The sequence below is a fragment of the Globicephala melas genome, chromosome 5, assembly GCF_963455315.2.
Source record: "Globicephala melas chromosome 5, mGloMel1.2, whole genome shotgun sequence".
NCBI classification, from domain to species: domain Eukaryota; kingdom Metazoa; phylum Chordata; class Mammalia; order Artiodactyla; family Delphinidae; genus Globicephala; species Globicephala melas.
Genome location: NC_083318.1, coordinates 51,530,575 through 51,557,888, shown reverse-complemented (window position 1 = coordinate 51,557,888; position 27,314 = coordinate 51,530,575). Strand labels below are relative to the sequence as shown.

At 39.4% G+C, this 27,314-nt stretch overlaps 1 protein-coding gene across 8 annotated transcripts in view; it reads right to left on the bottom strand.

The window, feature by feature from the left end:
• The window catches only part of PI4K2B (phosphatidylinositol 4-kinase type 2 beta), a 122,074-nt gene that overhangs the window by 44,023 nt on the left and 50,737 nt on the right, over positions 1-27,314 (bottom strand). For 6 of the 8 annotated variants that reach the window (XR_009563980.2, XR_009563979.2, XR_004034244.3 and 3 more), the window contains exon 1: positions 5,327-5,778. The exons of 1 other annotated variant lie outside the window; for it this stretch is intronic. Coding sequence is in view for 3 of the 7 variants with exons in the window: in XM_030832206.2 (XP_030688066.1) it covers positions 5,327-5,639 (313 nt within the window). In the remaining 4 variants the exon portion in view is untranslated. Of the gene's footprint in view, positions 1-129; positions 355-5,326; positions 5,779-27,314 lie in introns of those variants that run through there. One more of the 8 variants, XM_030832210.2, reaches the window with a different exon arrangement.

Here is a 27,314-nt window from a genome sequence, read left to right as displayed (position 1 = left end):
CCTTTTTCCATACTTTTTGTGTTTGTTTGAAAACAAATATAAACTTCTTTCTTTTTCAGAAATAAGTTTCCTGTAGTTTCACCCAATGTCCCAGACCTGCCATCTGGAGCAAAACAAAAGTCTACTTACTCCTCTCTTCCCAGGGATAGCCCTTCAAATAGCTGAAGATCATTTCATGCTCCCCTAAGTCTCCTCTATTCTCCGCCTCCTTCCATATGGAAGTATTTTCAGGCTGTTCAGCATCCGAGTTGCCCTCCTGTTTCATGCTTCAGTTTTCAATGTGCCACTTTAAAATATGGTCTCCAGAATCAAGCAACCCATTGCAGAGAATAGAGATATCTCTCAGTCTTGACACTATACCAAAATAAGAAGCACTCAAGTATTACAATCGTTGTTTAGGAGTCCTGTCATACTAATTCATGTTGAAATGGCTAAACTCTTGGACCCCTTTTGGTCTCTCCCATCCTGTACTTGAGCAATTCTTTTGGAAACTATGTGCAGACTTTGACATTACTATTAGATGTTATCAAATTGCTTTATGGGTTAAGCTTTATGAGTTCATCATAGAACCTGCCTTTGTTACTCTCATGGAGCCCAGGATCATACTCTGAATACTTAATAATTCAGCTTCAACCAAAATCAGATCAGAACGATTCCTAAAAAATCAGCCTGGATGTTCTCAATCTCTTTTTCTTTAACTTGTCCCTTTAATGAGCAACTCTTTTGGATAAATGAGATTATCTCCCTACATGAAAACTGGCATTCTTTGAAAATGGTCTGGATTTACCATCACAATCCAGAAAGGCACTTAAAAGACAACTGGTCCTACCTAACTACTGCCAGAAAAAAAAAAAAAAAAAAGACTATATATCAACTATTCTAAAAATCAAAGTAATTATTTTTTAGTAATTTTTCTGATTCATAACTCACAATTACATTCTACAACTTTCTTCATTTTATTTACCTAAATGTGTATTTAGCAATGAGTTTAACTTGGAGAACACACCCTAAAGTTACACTTCAAGATAAATGTGCCATGGAGATTTGGTTTGAAGGTTTGTTGTCATTGTTTGGTTTGATTTTTAATAGCTGAGGGCTTAATTAGCTATATCTTCTTTAAATTTTGTTCAGTTAAAATTACTTTCTCCCTTTTAAGAAATAAACTATGAGATTTTTATTTGTCCCTGTATCAAAAAATATTCCAATTTTCTGAGGAGCATGTGAGTTCTATCTCTGTATACTCTCTTTGGCACTCCTCCAAGAAGCAGTGGCCTTCTAGTCAAGTTCCAGTCCTATTCAAACTCCACACTTTTCACAAGGCATCCAGCCCACCCTCCGAACCTTTGTCCATGCTGTTCTGATGTATATGCCAAGTTTCCTTTCTATGGCTAATTCTTATCCATCCTTCAACTTCATCTGATCACCTTGCAATGCTATAACAAAATGATCTATGTTCCAGGAGGGCAGAGAGCTTTGTTTTGTCCTGTGATATATGCCAAGTGCTTAAAACTGTACCTGGCACATGGTAAACCCTCAATAAATTTGCGAATTATTTATTAACAAACCCTTAACCGCACTTAAGGGTTACAGCTGATCCTCTGATAAGCAGAAATTGAAAATGGATTAAGAGAACCCCTTATATAACCGCTTATATTTAGTTTTATATAAGTGTGCATGGTAACTTATCAAGCTCTCATTTTAAATAAATAAATCAAAATGAACTCTTCCTCACCTAAGGGTTGGGAATATATCTTACCCATTGGCCAGAATATTTTCTAAAAAGAAAGGTAGCTGGCTCACAAGTTTGGCAATCTGACCCAAACTGGAACCCTCAGGGGTTCCAGTGCTATTCATCCTCAAGTCTCAAATTGGATGCTATTTCCTCTGCTAAATCTTCCCTGGCCCCTAAATCCAGGGTATGGCTCTATGGAAGCCTTGGCTTTCCCCATCCAAGCACATATATCCTCTGTTAGAACTGTTCGTTTTAATTGACTCTTTCCTTCATGAGGTTATAAGGTTGCATGGGGACAAGGCTCGTGACTGGACATCCATTTGATATCTGGCCACCACTGTTTCCCCAAGGCCTCAATTTCCACTGGCACCCCACAGACACTGAAACATTTGCTGAATGATGGATCTCTGCAATAAATGGAAAACGAGAATAAGTGTATTCTAATTATTGGTTGAGGAGTAATCTCCAACACACTGCTGCTCACTCCCTTTCAAAAGTTCAGCTTTGGAGGATTGTCAAGATCCACGGGATATCCACTCTTCTAATACCTTCCTCTAAATTAAGCCAGACTATCAGGATCTCGAATCTAGACCCAGCAATACTGATAACACCACCCACTAGAATTACTTCTACTGAAATGAACTTCAGGGAAGTTGTAAGCAACACTCCTGTGAAAGTCATCACTTTTATTACCAAGATATTACTCAGCATATAATCTCTTCTCCAAGAGAATACATGACAGTTTATCCTTGGCCAGTTTTGTTTTGGTTCAAATAACTAGTCTGTTTTAACTTTATGGACAGAGTGATTGTGTTTCTCTCAAGTTGGCTGCTCGGTAATCTTAAATATCAAATTTGTGGGCTGCCTGTATCGAGTGTGTGATGTTAATTTTGTGTACTCTTATTCCGGCCCCCATCTTATTTATTTCATTGCTCTTATTTCCCATTCTCATATTTCTTCCTTACTTTTAAATGATTTTATTTTGTTCGTACATTTATAAGCCACCATGAATCATTAAATGGCTTCTAAACACACACTTTCTTTTACTTTAGAAGCTGTTTGCGAATTCTAACACCATTCTCTAATTGCCAGGCTCTCCAACAAAATTGATAAGTGCCTCTGGTTTATATTAACCGGGACCTTCACTTCACCTCTCTGTGCTTCCTTAAAATGAAAATAAATAAAAAATAGTGCTCACATCCATAGGGTTCGTTATAAATTAATATATGTGAAGCACATAGAACTATGCCCTCTGCACGTACTAACTGTTTTGTGGGTATTAACTATTATCATCTTTACTACTATTCAACTCACTGATTAAAATGACAACTGGAACAAGGAATGCCACTAATCCTTTTGACATTGATCCAACCACACTATGTTTATGCAGGTTCTAGACTTTGTCACATGTCTTGTTCAAGTAAAGATAACAGACATATGACATTCTTCCACTGGGTAAAGTACATAAAGCTCCTGCTTACATAAAATAGTTAAGCATCATAAATGTTAATATTAATCTAAAGGCAAGAATATCTTGGAACTAGAGAGGTGGCTTCATGGAAATTGGATGGTAAAGGACAAAGCAAGTTAATGGACTCAAAAAATAACTAAACTTAATCATCTAGTTAAATTAATCATGAACTTTCTAGAAGAATGGTTTGAAATTTTAAAAATAGTTTTTACAGTTCAAAACTATTTTTAAATCCATTAAAAATAAGACCTCCATAATAAGTAAACAAAAGTTAACAATTATTTTATAACACTTGGGGATCTACAGCAAAATGGAAAAACTGTAGGACATGAAAAAACTAGGTTCAGTCTGGCTTTTCCACTTCCTGGACCTTGACCTTGTCTTACCTCTGAAGTTCTATCAACTACTAGTTATTACAGTTTTCATTCATTTTCAGTCTTCACACTCAGGATGGGGGTAAATAACTAACTTGCTGTGATATTGTGAGAATTAATGAAATATACAAAAAAAAAGATCTTAGCAAACTGTAAACTGTGATATAAGTAAGTTACTGCCATTCAAAAGGTTGGAATTCTCTTTAATAATCCATTTGTATTCAAATATTATACTCTATCTCCACTTTGACTTTCTCTAGCCTTAATATCATTTGTTTACAAAACCTCACCTTCATAGAATAAATGCATTTTTAAGGTTTTAGGCTCTTTTAAAATCTAGCTACACAGGTAACTTTGGGTAGAAAAAGGCAAGCTAGCCGCACAAATCTTAGTTACTTCACAGACCAGTTTCTAGGTAATATACACCCATATTATCAATGTAGCTGGGTGAATGTGGATCCATTTGTGATTTGATTGCAAATGCATATTTGTTTGTTCTGTTAAATGTTGTACTGTCAATGCATCCCAAAGCTAACATAAGGGTAGCTAGCCGATCTGTATATTAGACAGGTGTGTTAAAGCTTTATTCATTAAAGTCTGCTTCCCTTGGGCTGCTCTGATTTATTTACTCTAGAATATTTGACCATAAATTCAACTACAACTAGAATAACCTACTCTATCCAGAATTCTTTAAATCGTAGAAGCCCCATTACTGTACTAATAGCAGGACATGTAAAATCTAACCACTCCAGAAAAACTTAAGCAGCATTAATGAAAACTACATTTTCTGTGCCTTTTCTTTAAGCTCACAGGTGGAATGAAACTCCAGGCACAATGCACACATCTCATCATTTAAACCATCCTTACCACCAGCAAGTAGGTGTTATCATGGCCATTTTACAAACTAGCCTGTCTCAGCTCTACCTAGGACTCTTACAAGCCTATTCTATTTTACTATCAAATTAGCCTTATTCGACTCGATCATGGCAAAAAATTCGATTTATTAATAAATATCAATGCCTGCAGTCACATACCTTTCAACATTATTTCAATTATCCTCTCTTTCACCTGAGGCTGTCAGTCTGCTTAACAGTGAAAAATTTTTTTCTTTTTTTTTTAAAGTATAAAAATAGAAATGACTCAAGAAAGGAAACTTTGCAAGAGAGAGAGCAGGTACAGAAATTCAACTGCTTCTGCGCCCTCTGGCTAATGTTACAGTAACAATATTTAACTTCAAAAGTTTTTGAAACGTGTCCTAGTGGCAACCGGATATTCTTGCTCTCTATCTCTCGGCTGTCATCCACCTTGCAAGTTCACCAACTTTCCTGGTAGCTCAGGGTTCTTAACCCCAAACTCAAGTCCAAACTTGACCAAACAACTTACGTCATTTTATAGTGTTAACTTTTCCAAAAGTTTAGGCTCACTCTTAGGGGAGGCCTCAAGGATCAGTGTTTAATGACAACCCCGGGCCTCAGGTGAAGCAGCCTATAGCCCCTGGAAAAGGTGCGAGTAAACGGGGGAGCAGGAAACAAAGGCGAGGTGTCCAAGGTGTGCCCAGCGGCTGACCCCTCGGCCTGTGCGCCGGACCTCATGCCCGGCGAAGAGCCTTTCCTACTAGGCAAGGGCTAGCGGGAGACAGCGAAAGAAGCCGGGGGTAGGGACCCAAGGAGGGGCTTGAATGGGGGGCTGAGCGGCGGCGGCGACAGGCGCACTGGCAGGGCGCCGGGGAAGGGAAAAGCCAGATCGCACCTGAACCCACGGGGTGGTTCCGGTCCAGGTTGGTGGGCGAGCTCCGCAGGCACCCCAAACTCAGGGAAGAGAAGAAAGACGCATCCCTGGGCAGCAGCAGCAGTTCCCGGTCACTGGCCTGGTTAGGGGAGGCGGCGCCCTCCTCCCCGACAGCTTTCTCCAGCCGCACGGCGCCCCCCGGAGCGCCCTTCTGCGGCTGGGCCCAGGCGATCCGCGGCAGCAGCGGCTCCCGCTCCTCGTCCTCCTCATCCTCCTCCTCCAGGCTCCCGCCGCCCGCGGACGCCTGCCGCCCGGGCTCGGAGGGCTCCGCCATGGCCTCCCTCTGTGCCTTCCGCGCTGAGACCGACTCAGAGAGGCGAGGCGTCCGGATCTGGCCTCGGCATCGCGGGGAACCGGCGCCGCTGGGTCTGACCGAAAGCACCTCTCTAGCGTGTGGTCCCGCTCGGCGCCCGCCCGGCAGTTGCCCCGCCCGGCCGCCGGCCGAGCTCCACCTCGCGCCCGTCCCGCGCCTGCGCGGAAGGGCCGGGGCGGCTGAGATGGCGGGGCGGGGGGAGCGCGGGGCGCGGGGCGGGGCCGCCACTTGCCTACTAGGGGCCGGGAAGACGCCGGGAGGGGCTGACTTTACTCCTCGTTGAGCGAAGGGGTCGAAGTTAACTTACTTCTGCAGAGGTGCCCCTCTCCAGCCCCAATCGGCCTCTCCCTCCCCTGCAGAATTCTCATAGAGTTTACCACAATCTATACCTGTATATTTCTTTGTATGACCATGTAACATGTTTCCCCCACTAGAAGTCCACGAGAGCCAGGACCTTGTCACTTTTTCAAACATCCCTGATTTTGGTATTTTGCATTTTCTCTTTTTTTTTCTACTGACTAATATGGTCAGAAGTTTATAAAAATTTTAAATTTTTTCAAAAAGCCATCTATGGTTCCATTGATTATTTATTCTCTGGTTTATTGACTTTTGTTCTTTATTATTTCCTTCTTCCTACTTAACTGGAATTTGATTTACTCTTCTAGCTGATTAGAGTAGAAGATTACATTACTGATTCTAGACTTTTCTATTTTTTTCATATAAGCATTTAAAGCTATGCATTTCCCTCTAAGCACTGCATTATCTGCATTTCACAAGTTTTAATATGTTGTGCTTTCATTTTCATTCAGTACAGAGTAGTTTTAAATTTCCCTTATTGTTTCTTCTTTGACTCACTTTTTTGAAGTGTGTTGTTTAATTTCCAAATATTCAGGGGCTTTTCTAGATACTATTTTTAAATTATTATATAGATATATTTTTAGGGAGACTGCAATTGACACATATACACTATTTTTAATTTATTTATTTTTGGCTGCGTGGGGTCTTCGTTGCTGTGCATGGACTTTCTCTAGTTGTGGTGAGCAGGGGCTACTCTTCGTTGCAGTGCATGGGCTTCTCATTGTGGTAGCTTGTCCTGTTGCGGAGCATGGGCTTTAGGCGCGCAGGCTTCAGTAGTTGTGGCACGCGGGCTCAGTAGTTGTGGTGCACTAGTTGCTCCACAGCATGTGGGATGTTCCCGGACCAGGGCTCGAACCTGCATCCCCTGCACTGGGAGGCAGATTCTTAATCACTACACCACCAGGGAAGCCCTAGATATTATTTTTTAATTACAGTATAGTTGACATATGACATTATATTACTTTCACGTATACAACATAAGGATTCAATATTTGTATATATTGCAAAATGATTCCTGGTTATTATTACTGATTTTTAATTTAATTCTGTTGTGGACAGAGAAGAGTCATTAAAATTTCAACCTTCTGGAGTTTATTGAGACTCATTTCATAACCCACCATATTATCTCCCTTGGTGAACATCCCATGTGTGCTTTAAAAAAGAATGTGTATTCTGCAGTTGAGTAGTTATATAACTGTCAATTTTTTTCTATAAATATTAATTCAGTTTGGTATCGATAGTGTTATTCTGATCAACTATATCCTTATGGATTTTTAAATTGAGTTGTTCTATCACTCACTGAAAGGAGACTATTACAATCTGTGAATGTGGATTTGTCTATTTCTTCTTTTAGTTTGATGAGTTTTGCCTTTATGCATTTTGAAGTGTTATTAGGTGCATATATATATATATGATTTTTATGTCTTCTGTTAGGCTTTCAAGTCTTCCTGATGATTTAACCCTTTCTTTCTTTCTTTCTTTCTTTCTTTCTTTCTTTCTTTCCTTCTTTCTTTCTTTCTTTCTTTCTTTCTTCCTTCCTTCCTTTCTTTCTTCCTTTCTTTCTTTCTTTCTTTCTTTCTTTCTTTCTTTCTTTCTTTCTTTCTTTCTTTCTCTCTTTCTTTCTTTCTTTCTCTTTCCTTCTTTCATGAACTGTCCCTCCTTATCTCTCTTAATACTCCTGGCTTGAATTCTATATTGTCTGATAATAATACAACCTCTCCACCTTTCTTATGTTTACTGTTTGCCTGGTAAATCTTTTTCCTTTTCAATCTATTTTTTTTTTTTTTTTTTTGGCTATGTTAGGTCTTTCTTGCTGTGAGCAGGCTTTCTCTAGTTGCAGCGAGCAGGGGCTACTCTTTGTTGTGGTGTGCAGGCTTCTCATCATGGTGGCTTCTTTTGTTGCGGAGCACGGGCTCTAGACATGTGGGCTTCAGTAGTCTCAGCACATGGGCTCAGTAGTTGTGGCTTGTGGGCTCTAGAGCACAGGCTCTGTAGTTGTGGCACACGGGCTTAGGTGCTCAGCAGAATGTGGGATCTTCCTGCACCAGGGCTCAAACCTAGGTCCCCTGCATTGGCAGGCAGATGCCTAACCACTGTGCCACCAGGGAAGTCCTATAGTTGGTTCTTGATTAAAAAAAAAAATCCAGTCTGATAATTTCTGCCTTTTAATTGGAGTTTTTAGTCTATTTACATTTAACATAAGATTAATATCATTGGATTTTAAGTCTATTATTATTTGCAATTTGTATTCTATTTGTTTCATCCCTTTTTTGTTCTTTGGTTTCTCCTTTTCTGCTTTCATTTGGGTTAATCAATATTTGTTTATATTTCATCTTTATTCCTTTATTGACCTTCCACTAAACTTCTTTACATTAATTTTTAGTGCTTACTCTAGCATATTCATGCTTGAAGTGTCTCAATGCATGTAGACCTCATATTGTAGTAACTGATGTAAAATGTAAGAACCTTGCAGAAGTGTAGTTCTATTTATCCTCCATTCTTTACATGATTGCTTTCATATACATTAGGCCCACCTATGTTTAAATGCAGTGAACTATTTTTGCCTTAAACAATTATGTCTTTTAAAGAAATTTTTAAAATGTATATTCTTTTCTATTTACCTACATATTTACCATTTCCAGTGCCCTTTATTTCTTCCCATAGATCTGAATTTTCATCTAATATCATTTCCCTTCCCTCTGAATAATTTTTTAAAAGCATTTCTTGTAATGCATAACTTCTAAGTTTTTGTTTCTCTGAAGTCATCTTTCACTATCATTTTCAAAGAATATTTTCTCTGCATATAGAATTCTGGATTGATGTTGCCCCCTACCCCTGCTCCCAGTTTAACTCTTAAAAATATGATTCCATTGTCCTCTAGCTTTTGTTGTTTCTGAATCCTGTCCCTCTACCCACCCACTCAATTTCTACTATGTCATTTTTCCCTAGCTGCCTTTAAGATTTTCTCTTTATCTGGTTTTCAATAGTTTGACCATGATGTTTGTGGTATGAATTTCGTTTTTTATATATCCTGCTTGGGTTTTGCTGGGTTTATTCATTTTTAAAGTTATGTATTCTACCAAATTTGGGGAAATCTGTCATTATTTTTTCAAAAAATTTTCTGCCCCATTCTCTCTTCCCTTTCTTTCTGTGATTCCTATTACATGTATGTTAGGCTCTTTAATATTGTCTTGAAGGCTAGTAGGGCTCTGTCCATTTTTTTAATAGTTTTTATCTCTGTTTTTCAGATTGGATAATTTCTTTTAACCTGTTTTTAAGTTTACCAACCCTTCAGCCATTTCTAAATAGCTGTTAGGACTACCCAGTGAATTTTTTATTTCAAATTTTGTACTTTTCAGTTCTAGAATTTCCATTTGTCTCTCTCTCTCTCTCTCTTTTTAGAATTTCTATATCTCTGATGACTTTTTCTGTTAATTCATTATTTTGACCATATACTTTTTCATGTCCTTGCATATATGTATAATAACTGTTTAAAACTCTTTTCTAGCCACAATGGAGAATGGTATGGAAGTTTCTTAAAGAAGTAAAAATAGAGTTAGCATATGATTCAGTGATCCAACTCCTGAGCATATATCCAGAGAAAATCATAATTGGAAAGATACATGCACCCCAATGTTCATAGCAGCTCTATTTACAATAGCCAAGACATGGAAGCAACCTAAATGTCCATCAACAGATGAATGAATAAAGAAGATGTGGTATGTGTGTGTATATATATATATATATATATATATATATATATATATATATATATATGATGGAGTATTACTCAGACATAAAAAAGAATGAAATAATGCCATTTGCAGAAACATGGATGGACCTAGAATTTATCATCCTAAGTGGAGTAAGTCAGAGAAAGACAAATATAATATGATATCACTTATACGTGGAATCTTAAAAAAATGATACAAAGAACTTATTTACAAAACAGAAATAGACTCACAGACATAGAAAACAAACTTATGGTTACCAAAGGGGAAAGAAAGGGGGTGGGATAAACTGGGAGTTTGGGATAAACATATACACACTACTATATATAAAATAGATAAACAACAAGGACTTACAGTATAGCTCAGGGAGTTATATTCAATATCTTATAATAATCTATAATAGAAAAGAATCTGAAAAAGAATATATATCACTTTACTGTACACCTGAATAACACAACATTGTAAATCAACAGTACTTCAATTAAAAAAAAAAGTCTTTGCTAATTGTTACATCTGAGTCATCTTGGAGTCAGTTTCTACTGACTACCTTTTCTCTGAACCATGAGTCAAACTTTCCTGTTCCTTGGACTCCAAATTGGAAAAGAAGAAGTAAAACTGTCACTGTTTGCAGATGACATGATACTATACATAGAAAATCCTAAAGATGCCACCAGAAAACTACTAGAGCTAATCAATGAATTTGGTAAAGTTGCAGGATACAGAATTAATGCACAGAAATCTCTTGCATTCCTATACACTAGCAACAAAAGATCAGAAAGAGAAATTAGGGAAACAATCCCACTTACCATTGCAATAAAAAGAATAAATTACCTAGGAATAAACCTAACTAAGGAGGCAAAAGACCTGTACTCAGAAAACTATAAATACTGATGAAAGAAATCAAAGATGACACAAATGGAAATGGAGAGATATACCATGTTCTTGGATTGGAAGAATCAGTATTGTGAAAATGACTATACTACCCAAAGCAATCTACAGATCCAGTGCAATCCCTATCAAATTACCAATGGCATTTTTCACAGAATTAGAATACAATTTGTATGGAAACACAAAAGACCCCAAATAGCCAAAGCAATCTTGAGAAAGAAAAATGGAGCTGGAGGAATCAGTCTCCTTGACTTCAGACTACACTACAAAGCAACAGTCATCAAGACAGTATGGACTGGCACAAAAACAGAAATATAGAACAATGGAGCAGGATAGAAAGCCCAGAGATAAACCCAGGCACCTAATCTATGGTCACCTAATCTATGACAAAGGAGACAAGAACAGACAAAAGAAAAGACTGTCTCTTCAATACTGGACAGCTACATGTAAAAGAATGAAATTAGAACCTCCCTAACACCATACACAAAAATAAACTCAAAATGGATTAACAACCTAAAGTAAGGCTGGACACTATAAAACTCTTAGAGGAAAACATAGGCAGAACACTCTGACATAAATCACAGCAAGATCTTTTTTGACCAACCTCCTAGAGTAATGAAAATAAACAAATGGGACCTAATGAAACTTAAAAGCTTTTGCACAGAAATGGAAACCATAAACAACACCAAAAGACAACCCTCAGAACGGGATAAAACATTGCAAACGAAGCAACTGACAAGGGGTTAATCTTCAAGATATACAAACAGCTCATGCAGCTCAATATCAAAAAAACAAACAACCCAATCAAAAAATGGGCGGAAGACCGAAAGAGATATTTCTCCAAAGAAGACATACAGATGGCCAACAAACACATGAAAAGATGCTCAGTATCACTAATTATCAGAGAAATGCAAATCAAAACTACAATGAGGTATCACCTCACACCGGTCAGAATGGCCATCATCAAAAAATCTGCAAACAATAAATGCTGGAGAGGGTGTGGAGAAAAGGGTACCCTCTTGCACTGTTGGTGGGAATGTAAATTGATACAGCCACTCTGGAGAACAGTATGGAGGTTCCTTAAAAAATTAAAAATAGAACTACCATATGACCAGGCAATCCCATTCCTGGGCATATACCTGGAGAAAACCATAATTCAAAAAGATATATGCATCCCAATGTTCATTGCAGCACTAGTTACAATAGCCAGGACATGGAAGCAACCTAAATGCCCATCAACAGAGGAATGGATAAAGAAGGTGTGGTGCATATATATAATGGACTATTACTCAGCCATAAAAGGGAAAGAAATTGTGCCATTTACAGAGACGTGGACCTAGAGACTGTCATACAGAGTGAAAGTCAGAAAGAGAAAAAGAAATATCGTATAATATTGCTTATATGTGGAATCTAAAAAATGATACAGATGAACGTATTTGCAAAGCAGAAATAAAGACACAACTAGAGAACAGCGTATGGACACCAAGGGGGGAAAGGAGGGATGGGATGAATTGGGAGATTGGGATTGACATATATACACTACAATGTATAAAATAGATAACTAGTGGGCTTCCCTGGTGGCGCAGTGGTTGAGAGTCCGCCTGCTGATGCAGGGCACACGGGTTCGTGCCCCGGTCCGGGAATCGTGCCCCGGTCCGGGAATCGTGCCCCGGTCCGGGAAGATCCCACATGCCGCGGAGCGGCCTGGGCCCGTGAGCCATGGCCGCCGAGCCTGCGCGTCCGGAGCCTGTGCTCCGCAACGGGAGAGGCCACAACAGTGACAGGCCCACGCGTACCGCAAAAAAAATAAATAAAAATAATAAATAAATAATAAAATAGATAACTAGTGAGAACCTACTGTATAGCACAGGGAACTCTACTCAGTGATCTGTGGTGACCTAAATGGGAAGGAAATCCAAAAATGAGGGGATATATGTACATGTATAGCTGATTCACTTTGCTGTACAGCAGAAACTAACACAACATTGTAAAGCAACTATACTCCAAAAAAATTAAGTAAAAAAACCCCAAAACTTTCCTATTCCTTTATATTCTTGTTAGTTTTTTATTGTGTACTGGAAATTGTAGGTGATACATTGTAGAGCCTCTAGATTCTGTTATCTTCCTCTGATACATGTTGATGTATTCTTGCAGGTACAGTAAGTCCCCTACATACGAATGAGTTCTGCTCCGAGAGCACATTCGTAAGTCCAATTTGTTTGTAAGTCCAACGGAGTTAGCCTAGGTACCCAACTAACACAATCGGCTACGTAGTACTGTACTGTAATAGGTTTATAATACTTCTCACACAAATAATACATGAAGAACAAACACAAAAAATAAAGAAAACATTTTTAATCTTACAGTACAGTACCTTGAAAAGTACAGTAGTACAGTACAACAGGGCTGGCATCGAGTGAACAGGCAAGAAGAGTTACTGACTGGAGGGAGAGGAGGTGGGAGATGGTAGAGCTGAAGGATCGTCAGCAATATGAGACGGAGGGCAAGCTGCAATTTCACTCACGCCTGACGTTGATGGCACAGGTTCTGGTTCCTTGCTGGATTCAGTTCTATCTACTCTCTTGAAAAAACAATCCAGTGATGTCTGGGTAGCTATTTTTTTCTCATTGTAGATGACACGGTAGCACTGGATTGCATTCTGAGCGGCTGCTGCAACCTTCATGTACTGTTCTACGATCGGGTCCTGTGCCTCCAAAAGTAACAGTGCCTCCTCACATAAGGAAAATCCCCTTGCCATTTCCTACATTGTGAATCTCTTCGGTTCTGCAGTTACTTCTTCTTCCTCTTGTCTCTCTTCATCCTTTCTCTGGGACTCCAATTCCTGGCGCTTCTTAGCAGTACCAGCTACATCACCACTGCCTTTACGCTTGCTTCCGGACATCCTGGGCTTGAAATAAAGATACTGTACTACTGTACTCTATACAGTACTGTACAGTAAAGTACACAAAAGCACAACCACTTGTAGAGGATGCACGCACGTGACAATGTACAGCAGACACGTGAACTAACTTACATGATTGGACACGAATACACGTTCACATCTTTGAAAGTTTGCAACTTGAAGATTTGTATGTAGGGGACTTACGGTAGTTAACTTTTATCCTATGCACACAGAGTTCAGGAGTCAACCAAGGACTTGGGCAGAGTGTATGTGTAGATTTCGGAGCTCTCTCCCTCTATTACTCCTTCATTTTCAGGAGTTTCATCCTCAACTTCCAGATGCTCTGGGAGCCCCAGGTCCATTCTCTAATTCCTTAAGCCATTAAGATTGTGGCTTTCTGAGTTCCCGCTGCTTTTCACAGTGCAGACCGAGTAGTGCCCTCAGATAAAAAGATGTACGAGCATAAATCACACTCATTATATTTCAATTCTTTGAAGAGTAGCCATCCCTTAAAATCCTGCCTGCTAGCTTTTGGTTACTTTCCAGCGTCTTCAAACAATTTTTTTTATATTTTATCCAAAGTTTATAACTTTTATCTATAAAAGGCTTAGTCTGATATAATCTCCTATAACATATTTTTATGGAAATGTATCTTTTAGTGAGATGAATGGTGCTATTTTTTGTCCATAGTTCACATGTTAGTAGAGGAATATTACTTATTGCTAGATAAGACAGGATTCATCATCAGTTCTATTCGTAGTTTTAGTTTTTATAGATATAAACACTGAGAAAATATGTTCAAATAAATAGATGCTTATGGTGAATACTTTGAAATAGCAATGTCACTCAGATCTTTGACCTTCCAAATGCTAATAGTCATACAGCACTCTATCATCAAAAATTATTTTTTATGATCTATTATAAGGCAATTCATTTAGGTCCTCCTTTGTTTGAGTTATTCACTTTGTCAATCTCTGGGAAGTATACCAAAAAGTCTTTTAAAAGACTTATCAGTTATTAATAATTGTACTGTAACTCTTTCATTTCAAGGCACTTTATTTTTTAACTCAGAATTGAGAAAATAAGAACATTAACATTTCTATAGACCTTTGGCAATACAATATTATTTGTTAAAATGCTTTTATCTTATCATGAGTTTTAAGTATATTTTTGCCAAAACTTTAGAAAGTTTTGCAGATTTGGAGATTTGGCTCATTCAGTGTATGTAAAAAAATCTAACTTAAAAGTTGATCGGGGGCTTCCGTGGTGGCGCAGTGGTTGAGAGTCCGCCTGCCCATGCAGGGGACACGGGTTCGTGCTCCGGTCCAGGAAGATCCCACATGCCGTGGAGCGGCTGGGCCCGTGAGCCGTGGCCGCTGAGCCTGCGCGTCCGGAGCCTGTGCTCTGCAACGGGAGAGGCCACAACAGTGAGAGGCCCGCGTAGCACAAAAAAAAAAAAAAAAAAAAAGTTGATCGGTAAAGCCAATGTTTATTACCAAATCAATCAGCCAAAGCAGACTTTTTTTCAATTCTCGTAAACATGGTAAAATATATCCCTGTGTCAGCATCTCAGTTTTGAATTCTAAGGCTCTGCTGCCTCCAGTATTTCTCACAGATATTTCTTAATTTTGTTCCCATGGAATATTCCCTTAGGAGTCCATTCTTCAATAAGAGTCAAGGTTTAGAAGATGCAAGATCTTTAAATGAAACGTGGCATCACTCTTACAACATCACTCTACATCCTAACACTACATCCTAGAACATCCTAACACAGGCCTAAATGCACCATGTCCAATGTCACCGTCACCTGTAAAATAATGCTCCTTTAATAAGCAAAGACACAGAGCGCTGCCGCTAGTTGCTGGGGCTTTTGTTAATGGAGGCTGTGTCAACATCTGTATTTCAAATCCAGTCTTGTTGTGAGCCTCAGGCTTTTTAACACCCCGGAGCAAGGAGCCCTTGGAAGATTCAGGATAGGCATTCCAGCACCACCTGGCATACTACAATTCAATTCTGCCACTAACCACCCAGAGTTAGCACAGATCCCACAAATTAAGGGGTCAGTTCTCCATGAGACTGTCCTTACTACAGATGCCAGCTACAATTCAGGGGTCCCCAGGATACCCCCTTTTATGACCAACTGGCTATAAATTTTGGGGGCCCATGACCTCCTCAGGTTCTATAATTTGCCAGAACAACTCACAGAACTCAGCAAAGATCTCAAGGTTTTTGCCATAAGGGAGAGTATGATGAGATGGAAATTACAAACAAATAAACAGGCAGTTACAATACAGTATGCTGTAGCTATGTGGAGGAAGTACAGGCTGCTATGAGAGCATATAAGAGGGGCCAAGATCAGGAAAAAGGGTTAAGAAAGAGAATTCAGGGGCAGGGAAGAGACTTGGCTGGAGTAAAATCCCACCTGAAATTTCTGATCATTTTTTTTCAGCAATCTAGCTGCTGCTTTTTGCTAGTGGTACTGGTTGGGCTCCATCAACAACTCTCATCCCTCCAAGGTACCCCAAGTGATCTTTATTTTCACCCCTAAGTAGAAAACGATCCTTACTGAGGAAACATGGACTCAAGAAAGTTTCCTAGTTCCTCCATACATTCAACAAATAAATTGTGCCAAGTGCTATTGTAGTGCTGGGAAGAGAGGAGTGAACGCACCTCTGCTCTCATGAGGCTTCCATTCTCCTGGGGGAGATAAACGATAAAAAGTAGCCAAGAGAATATTAGAATGTGAAATTATGACAAACGTTATGGAAAAGAATAACGCAGGGTGAGGAGTACAGAATGATGGTAGTACAATGGGTGGGTGCTATTTCATACAAGGTGGTTGTAGTGGGTTGAATGGTGATTTCCCCCTAAAGATAATGTCCCTGTCAAATCCCTGGAACATGTGAATATTATCTTATTTGGAAAAAAAGTTTTGCAGATGTAATTAAGTTAAGGATTTGGGGATGATATCATCCCAGATGGCACTAAATCCAATGACAAGTGTCCTTATAAAAGAAAGGCACAGGGAAGTTTGAGACAGAAGAGGAGAAGACACACATACAGGCAGATGTGAAGATGAGGCACAGATTGGAGTGATGTGGCCACAAGCCATGGAATCCAAGGAATGCCAACAACGGCAAGAAATTGATACAATAGTCAAACGCTCAAAGACAGAATTGAGGGTGAAAGTGATAGCTATTAGGCTATGGGATAAGAATGTTCCAAATACCTATCCAAGAACATGGTATATCTCTCCATCTATTTGTATCATCTTTAATTTCTTTCATCAGTGTCATAATTTTCTGCATACAGGTCTTTTGTTTCCTTAGGTAGGTTTATTCCTAGATATTTTATTCTTTTTGTTGCAATGGTAAATGGGAGTGTTTTCGTGATTTCACTTTCAGATTTTTCATCACTAGTGTATAGGAATGCCAGAGATTTCTGTGCATTAATTTTGTATCCTGCTACTTTACCAAATTCATTGATTAGCTCTAGTAGTTTTCTGGTAGCATCGTTAGGATTCTCTATGTATAGTATCATGTCATCTGCAAACTGATTCACTTTGTTATAGAGCAGAAACTAACACACCATTGTAAAGCAATTACACTCCAATAAAGAATTAAAAAAAACAAAAAACAAACAAACAAAAAGAATGTTCCAAACACCTGGTTACTTCTAAATCCCTTCTATATGAAAATTCTGGAGCTTCTACTTCTGTTTTTGGCACTGTTTTAATTTTTGTGTTTGTTTGGTTTTTCTTTACTAAAAAGTTACATTAAAATGATTTTAATGCATTACAAGGTTTGTATAGCAATGGGGGAAAAAGAAAGACTTGACTTGACTACTTGACTTAGGTGAATGTCTTAATTAGATGAGGCTGATTTTTAAGGTTATGATTCAACTGATATGCCATGTGTAACCATGGAAAACAGAAAGAACACTAGCCTTTCTGATATATTATAAATATATTATAAATACCATAATATTATAAATCTGATAATAGCCACTTGGTTGATAATCTATATTGGCTTTGTTTAGCTAGCTCCAGTGGACTTTTACTTCACGGGGAATTATTATTGTCTTGAAGAAACACAAAGATCCTCCAGAAGAACCCTCCAATCTTTGTATTCTGCTCCACTTCAATATCTACTTGTATATGTTGTGATTTGAATACAGATATATTAAAGAAAATCTGATTCTCAGTTTTCTGTCATTTCCCAAATTTATCTTACACTAATACTGGATCTTGCTTTAAGCAGAATCTGTTCCCAAAAACTTACATGCAGATAAAATGCTTGTGAAACACTGCTTTTATGCAGTGATAATGAAAGCTACAGTTTATTGAGAACCAGATGCTGTTCCACATGCTTTGAGTTTATTAGCTTATATACCCTCACAACAGCTCACTGTGGCAGGTGTTCTTATTATCCCCTCTTTACACATGGGGAAACTAAGGTATATACAGGTGAAGTGATTTGTCCCAGATCACCCAGCTGTAAGTGGCAGAGTTAATGTTGGAACGCCAGTGGTCTGGCTGCACCCTTTTAGCCATTCTATTATACAGCCTCTCTTCACTTAGGAAACCAGTGGAAGGTTCTTTCTAAATCACAGTTCTGATCATTGTCAACAACTTTTTTTTTTAGGAGATAGTTTTTTTTTATTATTGAAGTATAGTTCATTTAAAATGTGTTAATTTCAGGTGTACAGCAAAGTGATTCAGTTATATATATGTATATATATATTCTTTTTCAGATTCTCTTTCATTATAAGCTATTACAAGGTACTGAATATAATTCCCTGTGCTATACAATAGGTCCTTGTTGGTTACCTATTTTATATACAGTAGTGTGTATCTGTTAATTCCAAACTCTTAATTTATCCCTCCCCTCCTTTCCCCCTTTGGTAACCATAAGTTTGTTTGTTTTCTATGTCTTTGAATCTATTTCTGTTTTGTAAATAAGTTCATTTGTATCATATTTTTTTATATTCCACATATAAGTGATATCATGTGATATTTGTCTTTCTCTGTCTGACTTCACTTAAGATGATAAATTCTAGGTCCAACCATGTTGCTGCAAATGGCATTATTTCATTCTTTTTTATGGATGAGTAATATTCCATTGTATTGATATATATCTCTATCTCTATATCTATATATATGTACACCACATCTTCTTTATCCATTCATCTGTTGATGGACAGTCACTAACTTCTAATGTTATCCCATTGCTCACCAAAAAACAAAAACAAACCTAAAAATTTACCATTGCAGGGACTTCCCTGGTGGCGCAGAGGTTAACAATCCACCTGCCAACGCAGGGGACACGGGTTCAAGTCCTGCTCTGGGAAAATCCCACATGCCACGGAGCAACTCAGCCCATGAGCCACAACTACTGAGCCCACGTGCCACAACTGCTGAAGCCTGTGCGCCTAGAGCCCACTCTCCGCAACAAGAGAAGCCACCGCAATGAGAAGCCCGCAGGTGCACCGCAATGAAGAGTAGCCCCCGCTTGCTGCAACTAGAGAAAAGCCTGTGCGCAGCAACAAAGACCCAATGTAGCCAAAAATAAATAAATAAATTTATTAAAAGAAAAAATTAGCACTGCATGTAATTCCTCCCAGACTGGGCTCTTAACTGCTCACATCAACCCCACGATTGACCTCATCCCAGCTGCAGCCATCCTGAGCATCTCCCGATTCCTAGAACCAGTTATTTCATGCCTCTGTGGCTTTATTCTTGCTGACAGGAAATCCCTACCCTCTTCTCCACTTGGCCAACCTCTACCTGACCTCTAAATCCCAGTTTAATGCCAACTCCTTTGGAACACTGTCCCCACTTTCCTAAGCAGAGATCACCACGTCTCTGTCCTGTATTCTCCCCAAATCCTTGCTCTGACTTCCTCTAGTGGCACCTCTCCCACTGAAGTTTAATTATTTCTCTATTCAAAGGTGCTGTGAAACTGTGAGCTCCTTGCAGGGAAGGATGTGATGTTCTCTCTGTATTTCTCTCTCGCTCCCTCCAGTTCCTAGGAGAGTGACTAGAACATAATGTGTGCTTGACAAAGCATATAAATTCATGAACAAATGAATGAATAAGTAAAATTAGATTTAAAGGAGTTATGTAAATAAACTTTGTAGTGAAAGCCATAAACCCGCCACTTCTCTTTGATAGTATTGATATTTGCTCCCCAAATATCACAGAGAAAGCCTGTGTTGGGAGGTCCCCAAGAGCATCCCCAGGTTTGATGATTCACTAAGAGGACTCACAATATAGTCATATTTACATCTATGACTTATTATAGCAAAAGGACGCAAAGCAGAATCAGCAAAGGGAAAAAGCACCTGAGACCAAGTTGGGAAAAACCAGGTCCTTACTTCCAAGAGCTCTCTCCCATTGGAGGCACCACATGACACTCTTACCTCCCAAGACTACAAGTTGGGACAACACGTGTCAAATGTTGTCTACCAGAGAAGCTCATTAGAGGCTCAGTGTCCGAGGTTTTTATTGGGGCTAGTCATGCAGGCACCCCCTGCCTAGCATCTACCAAAATTCCACATCCCTAGAAACAAAGCACGTGTTCAGCATAAACCATATTGTTTGCACAAACATTTTAGGCATAGTGAGCCACTCTTATTAGGAATGGTGGGAACCGAAGTTCCCAGATGTCAGTCAGGGGCCATGACGACTTCTTCAGTGATGATCACATCTGCCAAATGAGAAGAGCTCCCAAAGGAAAGGGTACATCTCAACAAGAAAAGAGGGAAAGGGTTGGCCAGCCCCACACTCCAGAATGAACACGAAGGACAGAAGCCTGGTTCCTCAGAGGCCATCTCAGAAGAGAGTTAAGCAAAAAGTTGCCAGATTTTCTTTTCCAAAATCCTGGTTGGAGATGGGGATGGGTTCATGGCATACAAGGCTGTGGTGGTGGTTAAAAATATAAGTACTTGATGAAAATGCATTGGTACTTCTGATTTGTGCAGTTTATATCAATTTTAGGAAATATTTTAAAATTGTTGTAACTGTAGAGAAGTATACAATTCAATTTTTGTTTGTTTTTTGTTTTAACAGACAGAAAGGAAAAATACCCAAGTGCCAATTTAATTGCAGACGCTAGATAAATCCAGGAACAAGATAGACCAGAAGAGCAGTGGTTTAACACGTTTTATAAACCTTGCAATTTCCCCTGCATTCTTACTTGTGTGATTGCCTGTCTGTCTGTAGTAATTAGTAAAAAAAAAAAAAAAGTAATGAAAGCAAAGAGAGGATTATGAGCTTGTCAGCAGGAAAAGGAGAACCTGGGAAAATTGGGTACCACTCTGCTGCTGGGCTTGGGTGAGGGGAGGCGAGCGGGTGGTGACAGTTGCTGAAAGAAAAGGAAAATAGGTCATCCTTAAGCCCCTGGTGAAGAGGAAGAAATGGGGTCAGCAGGCGTGGGCCTGCAAAGAGACCTGGGGCTCAGCCTTTGAAGCCTGTATTAGTTTCCTGGAACTGCCCTAACAAACCATCACAAACTGGGTGCCTGAAAACAACAGAAATTTATTCTCTCACAGTTCTGAATGCAAGAAGTTTGAAATCAAGGTGTCAGCAGAGCCATGCTCCCTCCAAAGGCTCTTGGGAAAAATCCATCCTTGTTTCTTCCAGCTTCTGGTACCTCCCAGAAATCCCTGGCCTTGTGGACACATCACTCTAATCTCTGCTCCAACATCACATATCCTGCTCCTCTCTGTTTATCTCTGCTTGTCCTCTCTTCTTTTTATAAGGACACCAGTCATTAGATTTAGGGCCTCCATTAATCTAGGATGACCTCATCTTAACTCATTACATCTGCGAAGACCCTATCTCCAAATACGGTCACATTTTGAGGTTTTGAATGGACATGATATTTTCTTTTTTTTTTTAAACAGGGGACACTATTCAACTCACTGTAAAACCCCATCGCAGTAACTTGCATCTGTCATTATTAGATGGAAGGTCCCCAGCCAAAACCTCAACGTGTCTATTAGCATAGCTTTCCTGGAATCTATGACTATCAAAAAAAGGAGACCACTGAGCAAACCTAAGAAGAGGTCAAAGAAAGGATAAGGAAAATTTCTTCCTATACATGACCAGATTTAATGCTTTTCCATGGATGAAAAGACCATGATTCCAAACCTCACAATGAAAGCTCTTTGTTGATGGAAATCTGCCTATGAAGCACCATATGCTGAATGTGGTTCCATTAACTCTTCGGGGTGTCTTGAATGTGCTCTGAGCTTCCTCACACAGTCCCTTCCTCACTGGGTGTGTGACAGGCCCACCTGCAAGGATCCAGATGCAGTCAGATGACAGGAGGCACATGCATGTAACCGTATCCAGAACTGTCCAAGCCACCCACAAAGACGCCCCAGCTACACCAAAATGACCTCTGGCCACTCGTTTCTGGAGACTGCTTCTCTGCTAGCCTTTCCCGTCAAGCTGGCCTCAGAATAAAGGAAATCTTTATTTGTTTAAGGAAGCTCTGGCAATTGGAATTTGTCACTCTTGGTTCTGAGAAAACACTGGAGAGTGGCTGCAAAGTCGTTTCTACTCCCAGAATTATACTTCTGGACTCTGGCACAGGTTAAAAAAACAAACGAACAAACAAACTTATAGGCTGATACTATTTTTAACTTCTGTCACAGAGTTGGTACTGTTGGCCAATGAATGAGATGCAAAAGAACCTCAGAAGTACAACTGCAATCATTTCTGGTCCACGAGAAATTTTCAAAGGGCATATTAAACTATTAAGTAATTGCCACAGATTGTGTTTCCCCCAAAATTCATATATTAAAATCTAATTCCTAATACAATGGTGTTTGGAAGTGGGGCCCTTGGGAGGTGATCAGGTTGTGGGCGTGGGACCCTCATGAATGGATTTAATACTCTTTAAAAAGACCCTAGAGAGCTTTCTTGCCCTCTTCTACCATGTGAGGACCCAGTGAAAAGATGGGCACCTATTAATCAGGAAGCAGGCTTTTACCAGACACCAAATCTGCTGGCACCACAATCTTGGGCTTCCCAGCCTCCAATCAATTTCTATGGTTTATAAGCCACCAGCATATGGTATTCCTGTTATAGCATCCCAAATAGACTAAGACAGACATTGGCAACATGGGATATGGCATGGAACTTTCCTAATGATTTAATCTAACCATCCTTCCATTCATCCACCCCTCACCCTCTTGATTCTACTTCTGAAATATCTCTTGAATCATCAGCTTCTCTCTCTCTTCACCACTGCCATCCTTGTTCACCATCATCTCTGTCTTGACCACTCCAACAATCTTCTAATTTGACTCTCACTTGTACTTTAGCCCCCTAAATAGTTAAGAAGTCATAAGCAGCAGAAACAGAAATCCCAACTCAAATTGGTTTAAAAGAAATTCATTATCTGACTTAGGAGAAAGGCCAACAAGAGGGCACGTTTGGGAGCTGGTTCACTCAGGGTCTCGTCACTGTCACCAGAGACCCAGGTTCTTTCCATCCTTTAGCTCATCCACGCTTAGTTTGTTGGCTTCACTCTCAGGCTGCCACTCTCATGGGTGAATGATGACTGCAGGTGTTGTCAGCAGCTTCATAGCCAGACACAGCCACATCCAGAAGCAGAAAGGTACTGTCTCCTGGTGCATTCCTACAAATGAAGATGCCATTCCCAGAAGTCTCCCACGATAGGTCTCCCCTGAAAGCTCATTAGTCAGAACTGGTTCACATGTCTACTATGGAACCAATCACTGACAAGGAGAATGGGACCATCATATTGACTTGGACCAATCAGAAGTTACCCTTGGAGTTGGGAATATGATCCCATTATCCTGAATCACCCTGAATAGACGTACACCAGACCAAATTATAATTCTGTCTGCAAGAGGTAAGGGAGGAAAAGGTATTTGACAAGCAACCCAAGGTATCAGCCAGGCATTCCACCCAAATCTCTTTTCTGTAGAGCAGCCAGAGTGATGTTCCTAACTTGCATTTCCAGTTGTGTTCCCCCTCTGCTTATATATTCCGTGGCTTCCCATGATACTTATAATACAATCTGAAATGTTATTTGGGTTTACAAGCTGTGGTCCAGCTGAACTGGAGGGAAACCTGATAAGGAACTAGCTTCTCTCCTTGCACCTCAGCAGCAAGGAGTCACCAATTCCCTGCCATTCTGCTGATTCAGCTCTGCCCCATCTCTTCGGCTCTTCTCCTACTACTACCCACAAACAACTTCCCATCTGTCCACACCTTCCTGACCTTGTAGCAGCTGTTTATGAGTAACATGGGCTCACTCATGCCTTCTCTTTGCAAGTTTTCAGAATCTTGAACCCAGCTGATTCTCTCTTCATACTTTCTAGATCTAATTTCTGACCAAGGCACTCTGGTTGGCGTCTTTTCTTCCTACCCTTCCTGTTTGGATAGAGCTTCCCAATTGGTCCAACTGGTTGTGATGGAGGAGGTCAGGAGACAGGCAGATCACATGGAAAAGAACATTCCAGAGGCTGTGGGGGAGGACTTTTTTTTTCCCCCCCAGGGACTGAGAGTGAGGCAGGTACCCTCACTGATCTGTCCAATACTGCAGAAAAAGGATCGCCAGAGTTTTTGGATAATAGTCTAAAGTGTTATCTCCTGGCAAGGTATAGTAGTATCTTAAAGAGGCTCAGTCTCCCTCATTTCTGGCATATGGTGGCTCTAGATTTTCTTTTTCAGGTTAAGAGGCTGGGAGTAAAACATGCTGGGGGCAGTGTGAAGAAAATGGGAAAAGAAGTGTCAAATGTAAAGAAGTAAAATAACCCGAAGATTATAACATTATTTGATTTGGACAATAACAAGTGAATTTAAATGAAGCTAGATCTCAAAGTGATTTCTATGAAAACAGACAACTAAGTTTTATTTTTCTTCCTTTCTTTTCTTTTTTTTTTTTATAAAAATTTTAATCCAATCTGGTCAAGTAGAAGGAAATAACTCAATGTTCTGAAAATAAATTTCTCAGAGGAGGTCATTAAGGCAGCCCTTTTGTTTCCTGTCATACTCGGAATCAGTTACAAGGACAAACTCTATTTGTTTGGGTACATTAATTTTGCTCAATGGCCTTTCTATAAAATGAGCATCAAATTGATGGGACTGGACCTCAGCAAAGAAGAAGTTCCAATTTTCTCTGCATGGATTGTTCTGGACGTGCCGTGGAAAATTATTATTAATAGTGATTCATGTTTACTATCCAGTGAACACGAAAGAAAGAGTTAGAAATGCAGCTGTATCCAACTAAGCACTGAACATCATAGGACAAATCACTATGCAGTGATGACCCCAATCTTCAGCTCCTGTGTGGCTAGTCTATTTAGACCACATTTGGTGTGTTGGACCATAGGTGTTCTCTGAATGTGCTTTGGTTCAATAACTTCAGGGAAGCAAAATAGGTTTTTGACACAAGCTATTCATTTGAGTTGTCTTCCGGCATGTACCACATAGTGCTTATACCCTGAATGCATCCACATGTTTATTTCAATTATTCAGCTGGGCACATGGAGGTGGGCTGAACAGACATGCTTGCTCCCTTCCCTCATGGAGTTGATATTCTAAGTAATAGAATCTGGTTCCTAAGGTCTTCCTGATTCACAGCCAGCCTTCAAAGGTCAAACCAAATCAGAGGCATATGGTAGCTCTAGATTTTCCTTTTCAGGTTAAGGAGTGGGGGGTAAAGCATGCTGAAAGAGGGTGTGGAAAAGGAAATACCGAGAAGTAAAACAACTTCATCTTCCTGGAGCTTAACCAGAACCCAGCTAGTCCCTGTGATCAGTGGGGTATGGACAGTTGCTCTAATGTTCATTTCTCATAAATGTATATGCCTTTGTCATTTGCATTCTGTGTGCTAAGCTCACGCCCGAGTTCATTTCTCTTTCTCTTCTGTGGAAATAAATGAAGACCAACCAAATGAGAAGGGGCAAGTTGTCTTTGTTTAGAGTTTGCTATAGCAAGGGAGTCAGCCACCATTACTTGACTTTTGGCAGAGACTGAAAGGCAGGCAGAGGAGTGGGAAAGTTTTATAGTGAAACAAAGCGAAGGCTTCGGGTATGCCCTGATTGGAGCCTGTTGGCTTGGAGAACCTGGTGGTGGGCTAACTAGAAGTGGGGCATCCTATGTGATTGGTTAGGGGTGCATATTGGGCTGTGTCTGATTGGTCCTAAGTTCAAAGTGGGGACAAATATTAGGAAAGTTCAGTTATTAATCAAGTCCTGGCTTGATTTGGGGCCAACTGTTACAGCGATTATTATTTAGCTTCCTGGGCTGGTTGATAGAGATAGCAGTCTGACTTATAGATAGAAGACTGGCTTTCCAGTCTGGTTACTATAAATAATAGATTGGTTTCCCAGGCTGGTTGCTACAGGTTGTGGGTCAGAGCTCTATTTTTGTATATGGTCTGACCATTGTCTTTTTGTATATTCAGTTTCTCACTTATTATTTACCTAGGTCGCTTCATCTATTTTAAGTTTTACATCCTTTATCTTATACATATCTATTAATATCCATCAATTTTTCAGCCTTCATGGTACATTTTCAAAAAACTTTTGATTATGAAAATAATGCATGTTCACTGAATAAAAAGTTTTAAGGTAGAAATAAGCAAAAGGAAAAAGAATTTCACAAACTCCCACCAACCACATCTCTACTGACAATTTGCTATATGTTCTTTCTATGCATGTACAGTAATCAATATAAACCCATAGCACTTTGTAACTCTCTTATAAACAGTAGTTGGTGTATGTTTCTCCCAGTAGAGATTTTCAGAAATGGGGAGTATTTCTTATTCAACCTTTACTCCCCAAGCCTTACATAGTGCATTGAACATGGCAGTATGTTCAATAAGTATTAATTGAATATTTTATATTGAACCACATGAATTTGCATTTCTTGTAAGTCAAAAATGATCAAATAATGGCAATTTCATGTTGTTAAACCTAGTGGATGGGTAGATGAGTGGATGAATGAATGGACAGACGGACGATGGATGGATGAATGACGATGGATGGATGAATTGTAATGCCTTTTACCATTGTCAGTTCTATTCCACATAACTAATGATTTGAGCATCAAAATTCTAGATCAATGTGTTGTGACCTCTTAAAGATGATGGGGAAAATTCTGACATCTGCTCTCAACTTGGTTATTTCTTCCATTTGTTTATGACTGTTGGCCAATTACCAAATGGCAGTGTCAATCCTTTTCAACCATATATGCATTCAACTTTTTTATTAGACCGCAATCTCCCTGTCACGAGTAGATGGATCATTTTCATTTTTCAATTATTTGAGCTTCAGTTTATGACTTTGGTTAACGATTTTGCAAGACATTGATTAGAGAGGTCTTTTTCTTTCCTGATTAAAAGCATGTATGATGTCTTCTCTCCAGCTCTCTTTTATTTGTGTCTAGTAATTGTGGATCTAAATATATGACTATGGTGATCTGTCACATACTATATTATGTGAATTTTTAAGGAAGTAAAATCTTTTTTATTTAAAAAAAATCATTCCAGAAGGTTGTCATTAATCAGACTAAGGATTCTGGAAGTAAGTCTTCAGTAAAATGAATTGTTTTCAATAAAACACTATAATAGCAAATCATTGCTGCCAACTCCTATTCAATATTCCTCCTATTATAGCATCTTTGTATAATATCTAGAGAAGAGTTGCCACATAAATTATCTCTAAGGGCTTGTCCTTGGGGCTTGGTCTCTAAATACAGCAAAAGTTGGCAGT